Source organism: Momordica charantia (genome assembly GCF_013281855.1).
Source record: "Momordica charantia cultivar OHB3-1 chromosome 1 unlocalized genomic scaffold, Mcharantia_2.0 BLBB01000001.1, whole genome shotgun sequence".
NCBI classification, from domain to species: domain Eukaryota; kingdom Viridiplantae; phylum Streptophyta; class Magnoliopsida; order Cucurbitales; family Cucurbitaceae; genus Momordica; species Momordica charantia.
This window is the reverse complement of record NW_028275157.1, coordinates 13,981,644-13,996,220: the sequence shown is the minus strand read 5'-3', so window position 1 is coordinate 13,996,220 and position 14,577 is coordinate 13,981,644. Positions and strand designations below refer to the sequence as shown.

Genomic DNA, 14,577 nt, shown 5'->3' with positions numbered 1-14,577 from the left:
CAATAATAATTTAGTCCATAAATTTTAGTCATCCTTACCGTACCGTAAAAGATTGCATCAAAATGAAGTTTTGATTTTTATTATATAACAATTTAGGTTTATCAATTTACATATATAAGAAATTCTATTAAATAATTACGAATTTGAAACTATCCGGACTAAATTGATACATATTAAAGTTCAGGGACTAAAAATCGTTACAAACTAAGATCCAAAGACTAACTCGTTACCTCAATAAAAGTATACCTAAAATAAATAATGCTGTGAGAGTTATTTCAATCAGAAAAGTAACGATAAAATTCAACAAAAAGGATGCGAGTTTAAAATATACCAAAAATTGAAATGAAATGATTTTGTTTCACATAGAATACAACATTTTATCCCTTGGAGGTGTGTTCCAATAATTTTGGGGATTTGTGAGCTTCAACTTGTGCTTTCCCACAAGGTCCCTTTTGTCTAATGTAGAGCCTGTATTGGTCAAAAGTCATGGGGGAGTAAATGGCAGGGCTGTCCTCAGACAACAATTCCTTTGCTGGTTCAATCAATAAGTCTCCCTTTGGATTGCAAAAGAAGGCAAGTGATAGCCTATCTTTACTTGAGTTTGCTACTACTCTATGGTTCACACTTTTGTATATTCCATTACTTAACACCTAAAAATCAAATTCAGACCATCAACCACAAATTATTTGATTTCAAGGCTACAAAAAATACCAGTGAAATTTGCCATTTGTTTAAAAAATATCTGAGCAAAATCTCCTGACAGAATCTGGAGATGACAAGACACAAATGACGTGGAAGCTTGCAAGTCTGAAATGAGAGGGAATGTGAAACGAAGCTATTGTTTTTTAAAGGAAGATTATGACAAAATTGGGTAGACAATGGAGAAGCAAAGCTTGTTGATAATGGTGGAAAAACAACTTCAACTTTCATGTTATTTGTCATGTCGTTTTAGATAGGTATCCCTCGTACTCCGAATACCTCCACAATGATATGATATTGCACCCAAAAGACCTCGTACTAATGAAGATAATTGTCATTCCTTATATATCATGGATCACCCCATTCCCTACCCAATGTGAGACTTTGTTTGCACTCCTTACAAACCCAACAATAAGAGTAGATTTTGAAACAAAAGGCAAACCTTCGTAAGTATTTTTTGTAATTTAGCCTTCTTTTAACTTCTATAATAAGTAGATCAGTGAGTCGATTTTAATTCCACCAAAACCAAACACTCAACTTGAATAGTCGAAAGCTAATTCTCCGAAAACCAAAAACGAAACACGAAAAAGCGAGATAGAGAGGGACCTGAATTTGATCTCCAAGGTTTAGAATGAAGGCATTTGGGAGAGGCTTAACAGTGACCCAAAGATTACCCTTCAAAACTTTGGAGTCCACCATCCACATTCTCATCAGCCAACAGAATAGTGAGTCCACCAGGATCAGAATGAGGTGAGATCCCTAAAGTCAGCTCTGGCTGAGGGCATTTTGGGTACAAATTTACCCTAAGGCATCCCCCATCTCTTTCTCTCCTCCAAATGCTTTCTCAACATAGTCTTCACTTAGCCCTGGATTTTCCGATAATACCCTCATCATCTTTTTGCATAGCTTCATCATTTCTTCTCCATATTCTTCTGTTACCTTCCTACAATAATTTTCACAGCACAATAAACAAAATGGGAGGTTATTATATTGTTTGATGACTTTTATAATATGGATTTGATATGATTTTCAAATAAGAAATAACTTTAGTTATTATATATTAGATTAGAAAATTTAGTTTTTATGAACAATTTTTTCAAGATAGCCAATACAAACATATATAGTTCGGTATAGATAAGACACCTATGGTGTTCTTTAGGATTAAAGGATCGATCCTACAAGTCACACTCATTGAACTAAAAAGGAAAAAAAACAAAGCAATAATTATGGAGTTCTACCCTATATTTGTAGGGAAGTGAAGCTATTTTATGAATATATAAGTATTTTATTGAAGTACTAACAAAAGATTTAAGCCAACTTTAAAAATAGTTAATTGATTAAAATATATTTTCGATGGTGAAAAAAGTTTGAATCCTCGTCCATTGAATTATGCGTTGAACTAAAAAACAAAGGTTTGAGATTACAAAATGATATTATCACTCTCATTTTCTTGACAATCACAAGATTATGTTTTTAACCTTACTCTCAATTCATTTTCGTCTATCACATCTACAAATAAATTGTCACGTTAAATTATTTGCATTAAGTTAACCAAAACATGAAGTAAGCTTTAATCAAAGGATAGAAATAGACCATCAAGCTTTTAGAAACAGGGAGACAATATGAAATTAAATTTTAGCTTAAATTATAAGTTTTGTGTCTAGACTTTCGATATTGTATGTCTAAGTCAAACTTTTAAGAAAATAAAAAAAATCAATAATTTTTTAATTAATCTCTAACCTTTCAATTATGTGTCTACTAAATTCTTTACTTAAAAAAATACTGGAGTTCATATATCTATTAGACTCAAATTCAAAATTTCAATAATTTACAAGAGTTTAGGAATCCCGTGGTTATATAATTTTTAAAATTCATAAAGTTATTACACGTATTTCAAGGATCAAACTTTGAATTTAACAAGTATCTGGTAGGAAATACTCACAAATCGGTAGGATTAAAATTTTTATTTTTTAAAAAGTTTTAATTTTTATATTTTCCTATCTTAATTGTCAAATTAAAGGATAAAATTGATCCTTGTGTAGGTATTTTCCATATCTTACCATACACACGATGGACACAAAGGCCAAAGCTTAAAAGTTAAAGAAGGGAAAAGACAAGTACATATGAACTTGGAACTTCTGTTTTGCAGACATCCACGTGATTTTTGTCTTCACTTGAAGGGAAATTTGTCCTTTTTTTTTCTCTCTCTCTATTATTATTATTGTTGTTGTTATACATGAACAGTTCTTTTATCCAACAAGACAACCTCAATTTAATGTGAAAAAGATGTTGAACTTTAGACATTCTTATGTTCTTTTTTTAAATAGAAGAATTATAATTATTCATTTAAGATAACTATTTATAAGGATATATAAGTTTATAATTATGAAAATGACTTCTAAGAACCGGCCGTCCTTCTAACAAACCTCACATAAAATTGTTTCTAAAATTACTCTGAATTCCTCATGTTTATTCTTTTTTATTTCAGAATTTAAAATATATTTTGTCCGTCTCTGGAATTGTATATAAAAAAAGATATTTTAGTCTATTCTATGTGTTCTTTTTGTAAATTCTTTAAATTGAAAACTAAGATAGATACATTTATTTATTTCTGTACAAATAAGTATTTAACATTATATGTATCAACTTTTAAATGAATCAAAGATTATTAAATAATTAACAGAAAGATGGGTATAGTAAAAGACTAAAATATTTATACATGCAAAGTTAAAAAGCAGTAAAGTGAAACATTTGAAAAGTTAAACCGTGGTAGAGTGAATTCAAATTGGATAAACAATCGAAAATCAAATTGAGATGTTAATGGAAATGTTATTGTTCAAGGTTCTACCCTATCAACCTTTCTCTTTCAATATACTCTAACGATAAAAAAAAGAAAAGTACACAGAAGATCGTCTGGTACATTTTTTTCTTACCTTTATATTTCACTCATAAAAATCTTCGACTACATCACCTTTATATCTTTATATATATAATATGTAGTAAAAAATTGATTATATAAAATAATCCTTATATTTGAGTCATAAAAATCTTTGACTGAATTATATAAAAAAAGAAACACATATTCAAATCCTTAGTGATATCATTACCTATTTTCAATAATAACTGAAATTTTGCTCTCGAACAAATCAATTTTTTACTATATATTACAATAGTGATGCACTCAATGAGTGAAATCTAAAGATAAATAAAAAATGTACCGAATAATTAACTCTCTGTGTTCTAGTTAGATTTTTGTTGCTAAGGAACAAATATTTTTAAAAGGATAAAACTTGGCTCTTCACTAGTAAGGAGCATCATTGTCTTTACCACCGTTAAATATTTGACAATTAAGAGAGAGAAATGCAAAAATAAAAATTTATTTTAAAATATAATAAGTTGTCAAATATTGAACGGTGGTAAGGATAATGTTGCTCCTTACTAGTAAAGAGCCAAGTTTAAAAAGAGAGCAACTTCTTTAAAGAATAATAAATTTTGGGCGGTAAATATTTTGAGAGATCACTGAATTGAAAAAACACGAGAAACATGTTTGTTTGTTTGTTAGTTAGTTACCTGGAGGAGGGAGGGCAGTTGCTAGGGTTTGTGAGGTGCAACGGCGAATAATAATGAAGAAAAAAATAGTCGCTCCAGTCCAGCACCGCCCCTTCCTCAACTCCCATCCGGCTTCCGTACCCTTCGTACGACTCCGGCGAATTCGCGTACTCCTCCTTCTCCTCGGCCGTCGCCTCCGCAAAAAACTTCCGCCACGCTTCTCTCACATTCCTCCTCAGCTCCGCCGGCACTCCGTGGTTCACTATCTGCATAATCCCCCACTCCCTGCACGCCTCCGCCGCCCTCTGCCGCTCCCTCCCGTCGCCGCCCACCGCCGCCCCCAGGTCGATCGCCGGGATCTCCACGTCCTTCTCGCGGGAGGAGGACGGCCTCGAGCACGGCGGCCGGATGTACTGCTTCGGGATTGAGTCCATGCCGGTTTCGGCCAGGGATTGGACCCGGACCACCGGCTCCGGCCAGGTGTGGCGCGCGCCGCCGCCGCCGCCGCTCATCGTCAGAAGAAGATTGGGTCAATTGGGGGAGGAGATTTTTGTTTTGGGAGAAATTACATGAAATGGGGGACTCATTTTTGTTTTATTATATAAGCTTTTTTTTTTGTTTCGAAAAATGGCGAAGGGGGATTTGCTTTGCTTGAGAGACGTGGTTGAGTTTTTTTTTTAACGTTTGTGAATGAGGTTATTTTTTAGTTATTTTTTATTTTTTGGATTGAGTATATAGATGTTTTTGGTTAAATTATAAGTTTGGTCATAGAATTTTTTAGCGTTTATTTTTCGGTCCCTACCTTTTGAAAACTTTCAGATGGTTCCCTCCAGAAAAAAAAAAGATGGTGTTTATTTGCTTCCTAGTTTTTTAAAAATTAAAATTTATTTACCTATGGAATGTTTTGTATTTAATAGAAACTTATAATTTAACCTAATTTTTCTAACAAATATTTTAATTAAGGGGATTCAATATGTAACTCATCTTTGAAGACATATTTAAAATTAATTATACACATTTTTAATGAGCTCTAGAGACTTGATTTTTAGCTTAGAAGGAAAAAAAGAAAAAAAAGAAACATCAATACAGTTGAAGGTTCGATCTTTCAATACTACATTTTTTTTTAGTTCAAAGAAGGTGGTCAAGAGGTTCAAACTCTTTAAGTTTTGGGAGGTAAATAATGTTTGAAGCACAACCAAAGTTCTACATTGGTTAGGGAAGGATAAGATCTACACATAAGTGGTGATCGTACAACCATCTCCATTGTTATGAGAGGACTTTTGGATGGAACCAAAAGTAAAATCATAAGAGTTTATGTTCAAACTAGACAAGATCATGCCACTGTTAAATATTTTCCAAGCTTGCTCAAGAAGTCTCTAGAAACCACTAGATCAAGTGTTTTGCCAAGCTTGACCAAGAAATTTCTAGAAGCCACTAGATTAAGTGGATTGCCAAACTTGCTCAAGAAGCTTCTCGTTGGAGAGTTGAAGTAACTAGAAGCTACTAGAGTACAAAATATGACAAAATTGTGGTCACAAGATCATCACCTTATCCAAGTGCCAAGATGTGGATATTTGTAGCCGTAGAAATTTGCTTGATGAGCAACTATGGTTGGACTATAAATAGGTCATATAGGTGGGCACCCATTCCTTGGCGACCCATCCCAAAATCCCTAATTCCAAGTGAGCTAAAGTGTGAATGTGAGGCTTGGTGAGATAGCAATAGAGAGAGTTTTCTTATGAGAGATTTTGTATTCCATAAGAGAAAGTTTGTAACTTATATTTATTGAGTGAAATTTTTCTATCATTGCCCATAGTTTTTACCCTAATTTGTTTAGAGGTTTTCGACGTAATTAAGATCACTGTGTCCTATTCTTCCACTTCTTCTTCATACTTCTTCTCAATCTATTATATTTTAGCTGTGATCCGACTCTATTCAGTTCCAATCCATTTTCTTTACAACAACAACATGCATATAGAAAAATGGTGTGGGTTAGTTGTCGTTCGCAAATAATGTCCTAACTTGTTGAGCTATATGATGATCATGTCACTCACATTGGTTAGAGAATAATAAGATCCATGATATCTAAACAAGGACAACCATCTCCATTGACATGAGACCTTTTAGGTGAAACCAAAAGTAAAGTCACAATGATTATTTATGTTCAAATTAGACAATATCGTACCATGCATAGTGAAAATATGAAGCGAGTTAGTTCTCCTTCACAAATAATAATACTAACCAATTGAGCTATGTCCCTCGCTTACCAGCTTTACGTATGCGCATGCACTCATATCCTAAAATAAGCAAACTTACGCATGTTTAAACATTGGCTCGATCGACTTTTCAACTGTGTAGATTACAAAAACTCACTCACAAACAAAATGCCCCAAAATAATTAGGGTTAGGGTTAGGGTTTTTGGTTCAACAATAATACCATAAGTTGAGAAGGAAAGGGGAGGTCCATTTGAAGTAATTGGCCAAAACAGGGAGGGAAATGTGTGTTTGAAGAGTGAGACAGTTGTGGCTGTTCACAATTGCATGCTGTCTTTTCCCTGTTCAGGAATTTGGAACTTTGCATTTTGGAAATTGCCCCCTTCCCTTTCCCTTTCCATTGATGGAAATTGCCCTTTCAAACTCTGTCTCCAACTATGGAAAATTATTCTTGTCGTCTCTCTCAGTTTGATTTGAAGCCACACACACAGAAATTACAGAAATGGAAGTCAACAGCCAATTAGGTTTCAATATGGATATCTCGCTTTTTTTTTTTATGAGATTTAAAGACTTCTTAAGATTAAAAGATTTTTAACATCATACTCGAACTTATCATGTTTGGGATATGTTGTAAACAAATCATTTCAATGTTTGGTTTTACACTTCTTTCAAGTGTTTCTTCCGATAAATAATATTCGGGTCAAAAGTATATTATACATTTATTTTTTTTTTTGCCACAAAATACTTGAAGTGTTTTTTACTTTTTTTTTTTTCAAAAACACTTTTAAATCAATCCTAAACATAAATTTTTTTAATGAGAAAGTGTTTTTAGTGAGGAGAAAGGTATTTTTGGCATAGTTAAAAGTACTCTCAAACATTATAATCTAAATATTCCAAGATTCTTTTGAGCCTTTTAAGGTGCTCGTGCGACGTGACATTGAATAAAGAGACCATGTCTTACTAAGAAAATAAATGGACAATGAAATATATCATACAAGAACGACAAGAAATTACTTAATTATTACATCTAATTTAGCTAGTTGCACATTGAAAATGGTGCATATATACATTAGTAGGGATCTAGAAACTGTTTATTACAATTAATGAGATTCGATCCTATTAGAGAATCATGGTTAAATTTGAACCGACAATATTATTCATCGCAATCAATCGCTTGCCTATAAATAGAAGTTAATTACTCATTCAAATTTAGGGAAATCCTTCTCAATTGTAGTTTTTGTTTACTTCTGTGTCCTCTTTCATTTATCTAACACATGCATTGCATTAAATTCAAGAGGACCCTTCAATTATTACACTTCACACATGGCTAATTGGCCCCATATATTTGGAATAAGAGTTATTCGAACTAAAATGATTTTTTTTTTTTTGAGAAACTAAAATGAATTATATATTATAATTTACTTACCACTAAATTAGAGGATATAAGCCTAATTTAATGGATTAAGACATTAATTTAAAATGATACTTACAGTTTACCACTAGCTACCGACATTGTGCTCGCCACAAAATCTTACATATATTTATTTTTTGAGAAAAAAAATAGATCTTCTCTCTCCTCTCTACGCGTTCCTTTCTCCTAATTGCAATCAGTAGGAAAGTATTATCTCATTATTTATCTCTATAAATTTGAAAATTCGAATCTCCAACCATTTTATTGAAAGAAAAAAAATTAAAGTAAATTTATTAATTATCAAATTTGTCTTAAATTTTTGTATTTTTTTCCCTTAAATTTGGCTAAGATTTCAAAGCATTTTTTTGGAAGAATCAAGTAATAGATATTAAATAAGCTTAACATTAAAAAATTGTTATTAAACAAAGACTATACGATCTATTTTTGCAACACTTTTTAAATATTTTATTTCTAAGATTTTTCCAACACTTTGAAATTTCGCTAACATTTCTATTTAAAGATGCTTCCATATATATGCTTAAAGAAAGGCTATAGGTTATAAGTCCCATGAGAAAGATAAAATAGTGGTTAAGACATTCTTGCTACTTCGTTAGGTCGGAAGTTCAGTCTCTCATCTTCATATTTATTAGATTAAAAAAAGAAATGCTATAAATAATATATATCTTATTTATATATTTTTTTCATAAGATAAACATAATTTAATCAAATTAGGAGGGAAAAGGTCCTATGTTTTATTTAATAAAACAAATTGAAGATAGAGGTATTTGAGTATCCAATCTTAAAGAAGAGTAGATGTCATTTTTCGTGAGCTAGGAGCTAGGTTCATGTTGGCAGAAAAAATTAAAGTCAGGTTAAATTCTTAATTAATCACTTCGTAAATATGATACTAAGAATGACGTTTTCTCATTCTTTGCCATATTTGGGCCTAGGCTCCTATAATTTGTTCGGGCCGAGGTTCTTATGTACAATGGGCCTTGGATCCAACATTTGCTTAGCAGAAACGAGTTGAATAACGGGCCGGGCTCCAACACTTTGCTACCACGTGCCCACGTGCACATAATGTAAGGAATTGTTTTAAAAATTATTTCTATTTTTCAATAGTAAATTTTTAACAATAATATGTTTGGTAAACTTGGTTGTTTTATTTTATTTATGTTTTTTTCCTTTTTTACTCCTCATAGTTAACATTTGTTTTAAAAAAAACAAATATAGTTGTTTCTTCTTCAAGCTTATGAACTTGAAAGTTGCAAATAACTCCTTGATTGAGATCAAAACCATTTTTTAGTCTTTTTTTATGAAAAAAATTTAAAATAAAAATTCACTCCTTCAAGTAAGTACAAAGGAAAAAGAAAAAAAAGATAAAATACATTAGTTTTTGAGGTTTGGAAAATTGTTGTAAATATCTGTACTTTTAGAAGAGTATGGTGGATTTATATTTATGGTTTACATTTTTCTTTTATAAACATATATTTAGAGACAGCTGGAGGATTTAAACCCTAATAAAGATTAATCCTTTGTAAAAAAGAAAAAAAAAACAGTATAATATTCAATCAATTGAAATATTCCTAAAGGTCCTAAAAACTCTCAAACGAAGTCCTCAGTAGTTGGGCAGATTTTATGCAAGCCACTAATTAACCTATTGTTTCAATATAAAAGTCATATATTCAAATTTAATTAATCCTTGTTCTAATCAAAGAATCGTGGAAAAATGTTGACGCAGTTGAATTCATGAATTGCTCATCATTACAATCAGACAGAGAAAAAAAATTATTATTCTATTTATATACAATCTTAGTTAGTTGTCGGTCCACATGAATAATCATTTTAAATGTATATTTGGTTTAATAATTTTAGTACAACATGGAGTTAAAATCCAGAACTACTTTCAGAGACTCTTGAGTTAAGGTTGTATCAAGACTAGATTTATGTCTATGATGGGTAAAAATTATATATAACCTTAACAAAATTTAGACCTTTTTTTGTTTTTTTTTGGCATTTAAAAATTATGTATTTAGTTTACAAGATTAACAAACTCGCCTCCACTCTCATTGATTACAATATACTATATTACCAAAAAATATTTAAAAAATTTACTAATTTAAGATCATCAACAAATTATCAAATAGAATAATAGCATGCATGAAATTTTGGTCGACGAGATAAAAAAGAGTAGAATTCTCAAATTAAAAAAATCAATAAGATCCTTGGTAATAAAAGTTATTCGGCCCATTTTAAAAACAGGCTATTTTGAATGGTTAATGTCATCCCTCATCTCCATTTATTTCAAGTGTTAAAGAAATAACAATAAATTAATAAATGAGACCCGACCCGACCCGTTAAAATTTTCTGTTAAGCGTGACGACAGGTCGACGAGATAAGAGAGAGAGAATAATTATAATATCGCGTGAAAGGATAAACACGATACTGCCACACCACGGAACGAGCTCGACTCTCTGTTTCACATGAAAATTAAAAAAGAAAAAGGAAAAAAGCGCTTTCTGAAATCTGACCGCTCCATCCTTAGCCAAAAACAAAATCACCTCTCTCTCTCTCGCGAATCTTTTTTCGCTTTCATACACAAATTAAGCAAAATACCAGCTACAACTCACACCGATTAATTGACGTACCAAATCTTTCCTCTCTTCAAAACTCCGAGATCCAACCGAATCCGAACGAATCCTTCCGCGATCGCGATATGGAAGATAATTACGATTACGATCACGATCGCGATCATCGACTTCTTCCTCCTCTTCGTCGGCTTCAGCGAATCGGCGGTAATGCGGAGGCGGCGGAGGGGCGGTTCCCGCCGTGGAGCGTGGAGGAGACGAAGGAGCTGCTTTGGATCAGAGCGGAGCTGGACAGAAGTTTCTCCGAAATTAAACACAATCGGCTGCTTTGGATTTCCGTCGCCGGAAGAATGAAGGCCAGAGGCTTCAATCGGAGCGACGAGCAGTGTAAGTGCAAGTGGAAAAATCTCGTCACTCGTTATAAGGTAAAGGATTCGATTTACATGATCGTTTCTGATTTTTAGGGTTTCTCATGCTCATTCCATAATCGCTATTTGTTAAAAATATTCGATTCTTTTACGATTTTGTTTTTCTTCGGTAGTTTTTTTTAACCAGATTTGTGTTTGTTTGTTTTTTTAAGTAGTTTTTAAATCTTAAACCAAAATTTGAAGAACAAAAAACTTAATATCTTTTATTTCCTAAAGATTATATGTTTAATTTAACAACTGAATAAAAAAAGTAGATGCAATAACCATTTCTCGTTTTCTTATATATTTTATAATTTTATTAGTAAATTTTTCACCTCTTTGAAAAAAAGCTTTCTAAAATTGATTTATGAAAATAGAAAATGACAAACATTGATTATAAAAGGTGATAGTTCTTTAAAATCTGAATTTTGTTTTTTTTTTCCTTTTTGAATTTGAGGTGTGAAAATTCGAATTTGATTCCTTAACCAAACTCAGATACTCAGGTTGGCTCTGAAAGTATTGGAAAAAAGAATAATATAAAAGAAATGGTTATATATTATCTTAATTTTAGAACCATAAAATTAAAAACAAAATTAACAAAATCCTAAACATTAGAAATATACACTTGTTCCTAATTGAGTGGTTATGAATTCAAATCTTCCTATCTCATTTATTATACCCAAGGAAAAAAAAGAAACAATAAGATATGGTGTTACAAATTGCATAAACAATTAATTACATTTAGTTTATTTTATAGGTTGATCAGCATCCAATAATATTCAATCCTAATTCAAATTAAATATTCCACCAAATATATTTTGTTTTTCCAAGGAAGTGTACGGGTTTTTTTAATGTGAAAGTGTACGAGTTACTTGTTAACTAAATAATCATTTTTTTAATTAAAAATCAAGTACATAAATAAATCAAACTACTGTAGATTGATAATTTGATGTACGTTAATCATTTGATATTGCGTATTAACGAATTCATCCCAATAATTATTGAATTCTATTTAATAATGATTTGAAACATGAAATAAATGACATTCAGCAATTATTTAAAACTATTAATTAAGTCATTTATTCCTATTCTTATATAATAACCATAACAACTATATAGTTTTTTTTTTTGATAAATTTAACTATATAGTTGCTAAATACTAACAAAAGAAAAAAATTATTGAATAAAATCAATCAAAGATCAGCTCCCTATTAATTTAATTTATTTTATTTTTTTGAAGCCATGATTCAATTCTCATTCCTACCATTTTTTGAACAAAAAAAAGAAAAAAAAGAAAAGAATAGAAAACGTTATCAATACACAGAATTTCCATCTCTCTTTTTCATTCTTATGATTCAATTTCCATTCCTACAAAAAATTCTTTGAACGAAAATATAAAAAATAAATTAAAAAACGTTATCCTACACATAATTTTCATCTCTCTTTTTCTACCTTCTCTTTACTACAGGGTTGTGAAACCATGGATCCCAAAGCTCCAAAGCAACAATTTCCATTCTACAACGACCTCCACGCCATTTTCGCCGCAAGGATGCAGAGAAACTGGTGGATCGAAGCCGAAGATCAATCAAGAGGCTCCAAAAGGAAAGCCACCGAGCAATTCTCCAGCGAAGATCCAAATGACGATGGTGGCGAAGAAGGCAAAGACGACGAAGACAAAGCATTCACCTCAACAAGAACGACGAAAAGGACGATAAAGAATGGCGAGAAATGGAGGAGAGCGAAGGATGAGGAGAGTAGTAATTTGAAGGAAATATTGAAGATTTTTGTGAAGAGAGAGATGGAAATGGAGAGGCAATGGAGGGAAGCATTTAGGGTTAGAGATGAGGAGAGAAGGTTGAAGGAGATGGAATGGAGGATGAATATGGAAGCCCTAGAGAGAGAGAGGATGATGATGGAGATGATTTGGAGAGAGAAAGAGGACGAGAGAAGAGAGAGAGAGGAAGCTAGGGCTCAGAACAGAGATGCATTGATCTCAGCTTTGTTCAACAGGCTCGTAAGATAATTTAATCAGGTTAAAGGTATCTCGTTCAACCTCTCATATCAACATATTAATTTTAAAATTATATTTAACTTCTCTTGAGGGATTAATTAACCATAAAGAAGGTTAATTTAAGAATAGGTTGAGGGTGTGAATTCGAATTTCTATTGGTTGATGATTATATGTCTTAATTAGTTGAGCTATCAAGTTTGCACATGTCAAACTAAATTTGAATTTTGTGGGTTGAAATAATCATTATTAATCAATTTCAAAATTTTGACATGTTAATTTTATTAGAGTATATTTGTTTAATTTAATTGATTGATATATGAATTTTGTTTTTAATAAAAATATTGGTGATATGAACATAAACCTAGTAGATTGATTGATATATAATGTATGGTTTTTAAGGCTATTTATGAATACTTTAGTTTATAGTAGGAACAAAAAGAACAATTACTTACGATATAGGAATCACTTAAGCAATAAGAGTATTTACGTTTTTCTAGATTAGAACTTTTTTTTTTTTTAATCTCAATCATTGAGAGTTAGATCGTAATAAAATTAGCATTTGACAAACAACTTTTTTTTTCCGAATTTAAAATAAATAAATAAATTATGTGACTTTTTTTTCTTGAATTTTTTTTGTTAGTCCTTTTGAAAAAATAAAAAGAATATGAAAATAAAGTCACAGGATCAAATATTTAAATAAACTTTAGTTTCATCCTCGTTCTTTTCATACCTAAGACATTTTGCTGGCTTCTTCTTTCTTTCTTTTGTTCTTTTTTTTTATTGTTAAAACGTTGATAAATAATTTAAATTTACCATAATTCATTAGCTTAAACTTTTGATCAGTCGACCGATGATTTATCATGATATCAAGGTAGGAGATCTTTGTACCTTATCATTTGATAACCACTTACTGACAATTCAAAAAGATTATAATTCTATAAGATATACTGAGAAATTTCAACACATGAAATGATATATTTTTCTTAAATGGGCTTTGCACTAGTGTCAGAGAATAAGCATTGAAAATATAATTGAGCTCAACTTAATAATTTTAGTTTTGAGGTGTAAGAGAGATTTAATTTGTTATAACTATCCAAACAAAACACTATGAAATTCAAAATATTTACCATCATTTTCTTCTTGCTTTATATTAATAGTTAGCCTACATATTGAAACTAATTTTATAGTAGTAGCTATTCCAACGTATTTGAGTGTAGCAAATCAAAATTAGTAATTTTGTCTCATTTCATACCATAGGCCTTTGAACAAAAAACTGTCGAAGCATCAAAATCAAATTCTATTGTTTAGTGAGGAGAGGGTGGGAGCAGGAAATAATATATATTTGTTATATCTAAAAAAAACCGTATTTTTTTTATTAGTAAGCAAAAGTATTAATCTAAATAGAATAGCTCGTTCTTAGTTATGTTCTGTCCAAACGTAATTAAATTTTCATCGTATCACGTTCACTCTTTGCCCTTTCCAATCCAATAAAGTTTACTTTTCCAACACAATATCAGGATTGTCCTCTCCATTCTATGTTGATTTTTGTCGGGGCAGACTTAAACAATTAACTTTTTTTTCAAGTTCAATAGGGGAATTATGTATATTTGAACCTCTTACCTTTAATTAGAATTTTAAAATTGAATGTATAAGTATTAGTAGGTTATTAGTACGTGGGAGAAAATAACGTAAATTAAC

The 14,577-nt window shown here is 31.2% G+C and overlaps 1 protein-coding gene and 1 pseudogene across 2 annotated transcripts; one reads left to right on the top strand and one right to left on the bottom strand.

Moving 5' to 3' along the window:
- Window positions 1-205: 205 nt before the first annotated feature.
- On the bottom strand, window positions 206-5,009 carry LOC111019462 (jasmonate-induced oxygenase 2-like; annotated as a pseudogene). Its single transcript, XR_015788562.1, has 3 exons — window positions 4,270-5,009; window positions 1,306-1,642; window positions 206-650 (listed from the first exon to the last, which is right to left on the bottom strand). The product of XR_015788562.1 is annotated as a jasmonate-induced oxygenase 2-like (transcript).
- A 5,359-nt stretch (window positions 5,010-10,368) lies between these two features.
- On the top strand, window positions 10,369-13,168 carry LOC111019470 (trihelix transcription factor GT-3a-like). Its single transcript, XM_022295864.2, has 2 exons — window positions 10,369-10,886; window positions 12,337-13,168. The coding sequence occupies exons 1-2, from the start codon at window positions 10,590-10,592 to the stop codon at window positions 12,889-12,891; spliced, it is 852 nt and encodes a 283-aa protein (XP_022151556.1). The 5' UTR covers window positions 10,369-10,589; the 3' UTR covers window positions 12,892-13,168.
- Window positions 13,169-14,577: the final 1,409 nt, after the last annotated feature.